Consider the following 4,411-nt stretch of genomic DNA (forward strand, 5'->3'; position numbering starts at 1 on the left):
GTGGCACAAGGCAGGAGTCACACTTCCAATAACCGTTTAAGATGTTCCACTGTGACCACACTCAACCTGCTCAGACTCAAACTCATCTTCTAACACAAATATATTCTGTTTCTTCAGCACCCATTAACAATAACACCCGGGAGTCATCTTTCATAATTTTATTCTCAATTTCCCATTAACTGAATCCTATAAATACACTTCTCTGATGATGCTTCTCTCATTAGTACCCTTTCCTACCACGACCACCACCTTACTTCAGACTTCAAGATGTTTATAATCTCTTTGAAAAGGCTACTGCATCTTTTGCTCCACTGCCCCATCCACTAGTCCATCCCACCCTTTGCTGTCAGAAATCTCTGTCAACACCTTAGACAATCATTTCACAATTTTAACCAAAAGTCATCAGCCAAGATGAACTTCCTGAGTCCAAGACACTATGTATCCCACCCACTTGCCTTTCCCACACCAACCTCCTACTACCACCCAGGCACACTCCTGGTGCAGCCATAGAGATCCACTGGCCAGGCCTTTGAAAAGGCAAGGAAGGAATTTTCTCAGAGGCAAACCTGTCTACTCTAAGGCAGGAATTTTGGTTAACACAATACGTCAGAACTGGTCAGGAATATCAACTCAAGCTCTATACAATAAGGAGAGTTTACCTTGGACATCAAGAGATATCCACTCCCTGATTAAAAAAAATTCCAAAGCACAACAATCAGTGAAATATAGGCAGAAACACAGAAAAAGAGCTGAAATAATTTAGGATGTGTGGAGTGGCAAAAAGAGGTTTCAGACTCTCGTATTACAAACTAGGGAGAAGAGAATCAAAATGACTGTGAGCAATCCAGGAAGCTCTACTAGAAAGGTGGAGGAGCAAGTTCAAAAGAGGTAAAATTTGGGAGGAAAGAGAGACCATGTGTAAACAGAGCTTTTCTGCTACTAGCAACAATGAGCCTTCTTATCCTTAGAACTCAATAGTATTCATCATGGTCTGATTTCACCAGCATGAATTTTGAAAGACAGCAAAGGGGGGTGAAGAAGCAGTCTATTCTCAAGGGCTTGAGTTGAGCTGGGAGCTCTGGAGTCACACAACAATAGCTACCTGATGATGCAGTGATGAGGTCACAACTGGGGCTTTCCCTCCCCCACCCCCTAGCTTCCTCAGAGCTGAGCAGAGGAGCCAGAGGGAAAATCCACCTTCTCAAGCACAGAAATACCACCCACCTCACTCAACTACTTGTCAAGTTCACTACCAATACAAAAGGGTGAGTTGCATTTGGACAACTGGAAATGCCCCGTCTTTTTTCTCTCCTTTCCTGAGAATGACCTACGGCATCCCATGCATTGAACAGGGTTAAGACGATGGCTATTTTTGAATGAAATCCTCCTCTCATTTTTGGTAACAAGAAAGAGGGTAGCTTTATCCCCTTTGAAAGAGATATTCTTAACAAATTTGGAGTTTAATTTAATGATCCATTTCTCCAGAGAGCTATGCTGATTTTAAAACTAAATTAGATAAAAGTTTACTTTATATTCTTAAAGGAAACCAAAGGTGTACCAGTTAGATACAACTTGCAAGTATTTTCAGGGACTGAAAAGCCGTGTTCATACCTAGAAGTAAAACCATCCATAGAAGAAGACCTAGCTCAGGCCAAAACTTAACAGAGGGATAAAAAAAAATTCTTCCTTAAAATCATATTTTGTGGCTCTCACATTCATGTTTTCAGAAGAATTAGAATTTCCAAGCTCATCTCCCCCTCTCCTGATTTCTTCCCTTCCTGTATTCATGGGGAGGAGGAGTCCCATAGTGGCCCATGGGAGTTCAGCCATGGTAGAAATTGAATTATCTTCCCATCCCAAGTTCTCAAGTGAAGAAATCAAGGCTTTGAGGTCTTAGGCAGGACACAGGATTGAAAGAAGTGTCCTGAGTCCCTAGACCCACTATTATATCTTCTTGTTCCATCTCCAGATGGAGGTGGCCCTAAAGGAGTTCTTTAAAACCCTTGTTATGCCATGAATGCCTTTAGCAGTCTAACCAAAGTTATGACTTCAGAATAGTACATTTAGATGAATTAAAACACAGGGTGTTACAAAAGATAGCAATTAAATTGATAAATATATGATTAAATATGATTTTATCATGGGTGAGGGGTGGTTCCAGGATGCTAGGTTGAGAACTCCTATTGGGAGATTTGGAATGGAGGCAAGAGTAAGTGAACAAAAAGCAGAGTAAAGGTGGAGAGACCAAGAAATATCATCCACTCCAAGGACAAGAGGACAGCCTTTCAATAAGAATTTGGTCTAGAGCTGGGGCGCCTGGGTGGCTCAGTCGGTTAAGCATCCGACTTCAGCTCAGGTCATGATCTCGCGGTCCGTGAGTTCGAGCCCCGCGTCGGGCTCTGTGCTGCCAGCTCAGAGCCTGGAGCCTGTTTCAGATTCTGTGTCTCCCTCTCTCTGACCCTCCCCCATTCATGCTCTGTCTCTCTCTGTCTCAAAAATAAATAAACATTAAAAAAAAATTTTAAAGAATTTGGTCTAGAGCCCAAACCACCCTGGGAAAGTTTTCATAAGAGCAAGGATGGGAAGGAGATATGAGTGGGAAGGCATTGCTGGTCCTCTCCTACCTTGCTGTATGGTCTCCCACATACCACCTGTTGCATATTTCTTTACAGGGCCCAGAAAATCCAAAAAAGAATGTCGAGTGATGATAAAAATAAATCTAGTGACCCCAAGAATGAGCCCAAGAACTGTGATCCCAGATGTGAACAAAAGTGTGAGGCCAAATGCCAACCCAGCTGTTTAAAGAAGCTTCTGCAACGGTGCTCTGAGAAGTGTCCACGGGAGAAGTGCCCACCACCACCAAAGTGCCCACCATGCCCCTCGCTGTGCCCCCCACCGTGCCCTCCTCCATGCCCAGCTCCCTCCCCTCCCAAGCCCTGTGCCAAGCCCTGTCCTCCTAAATGCCCACCACCCTGCCCACCCCCAGAGTGAGGCACCAAGTGTACCACTCAACCCACTACCTCCAACATCTCCACCATGTTCACCATCTTGGTGCTGAAACCTGAAGCCATGAACTGACAAGTAAACATATTCCTCTGCTGTGCAAAGCTTTCTTCTCCTGTGTTTTTTTTCTTTTTCTCTTTTTTTAGTTTTTCGTTTGTTGTTTTCTAGCACTAAACCACCAAGACACAATCCCTCACTCTAGAGGGAGGCTAGAGCCCTTACTCTACAATCAACAACTTTTGAAAATGGCCTCCCCTCTGGCCCCACCTGCTGCATAGAGGAATATGGCATCTCTTGAGGGGCACATCCAGAGACTGCAGCCTGAGAGAGCTGTAAATATGGCTGTTACAGTGGTTCGCCTCAGGAGCCCAAGTACTCATGACAGAGGAAGTGGGCATGAGGGGGAAAGAGGAGTGGTACATTGAGGAAAGGTCCAGAAAGGCTCAGGAAAAATTCTACCCTCCGCTATTAATCCTACTGCATAATGCTTGGGCAGAACATTCTGAAAACAGGCTGAGTGGGCTTAAACTCTAGCTCTGCTCTGATCTTTGGTTTCATTCTCTCTGTAAAAGGAGTGCTGATGCTAGCAGTAAGCTTACAGGGTTGTCATGAGGCTTAGGGGGCGAACATGTGCCCAAGCACCTGATTTAATGGAACACAGCCAGCACTCCGAGAGGGGAGCACATGGCACCTTCCCGTCTCTCATATGTCACACCTGAACATAATTGCCCTGTGCCTTTTTTCCTTATTAGGCTGTAAGTCTCCTGAGGCAATAGTTTCTAAATTATACCTGTAAGCAGATAGGTACTCTTTTAAAAAAAAAAAAAAACAAAACTGGAGTTGTGGACTACACTAATGTCAGCTGGTTGGTTTGGATACTGAACCATAGTTTTGTAACATGTCGCCATGGAGAGAATTCCGGTGAAAGATGCTCTATTTGGGCAAAAACCTGTGAATCTATAAAATTTCAAAAGGAAAACTTCAGCACACACAAAAAAGGATAAATCTGGAAGGACCTCAATTAGGAATGAACAGGAAAAATATTTACAGTTGTAAAGTGGGGATTACTTACAAGTGGCTAGGGAAGTCCACATCAACATTGTTTAATTCACAAAAGGGAATATATTGGCTTATATTCCTGGGAAGGGTATTAGGATGGAGAAGAGGCATAGAATTAGAACTATAGGAACTGGGATGTCAGGGCCTGGGAGTGTGGTCACCATTTCAAGCTCCCTCATCTCCACCAGCCTCTACTCATCTTCAGGATGGGTCTGCTCCTCTCCTCAGACCCCCCTCCATGTGGTAAGGTCCTTGGCCAGGTGCAGACCCAGCTTGTTGACAAGTTGGGCATGAGATGCTGCTATTACTTCCAGAAAAGAAACCTGATTGCCCAGAAGTGCTTGAGCCT

The 4,411-nt window shown here is 44.2% G+C and overlaps 1 protein-coding gene across 1 annotated transcript; it reads left to right on the top strand.

The window, feature by feature from the left end:
• Nucleotides 1-1,126: 1,126 nt before the first annotated feature.
• LOC112848887 (uncharacterized) lies at nucleotides 1,127-3,107 on the top strand. The gene is made up of 2 exons (XM_025912695.2): nucleotides 1,127-1,265; nucleotides 2,673-3,107. Exon 2 carries the CDS (start codon nucleotides 2,695-2,697, stop codon nucleotides 2,989-2,991), a length of 297 nt encoding a protein of 98 aa, XP_025768480.1. The 5' UTR covers nucleotides 1,127-1,265; nucleotides 2,673-2,694; the 3' UTR covers nucleotides 2,992-3,107.
• The last annotated feature ends 1,304 nt before the right edge of the window (nucleotides 3,108-4,411 follow it).

Source organism: Puma concolor, chromosome C1 (genome assembly GCF_028749965.1).
Source record: "Puma concolor isolate L17-30 chromosome C1, mPumCon1.1.hap2, whole genome shotgun sequence".
NCBI classification, from domain to species: domain Eukaryota; kingdom Metazoa; phylum Chordata; class Mammalia; order Carnivora; family Felidae; genus Puma; species Puma concolor.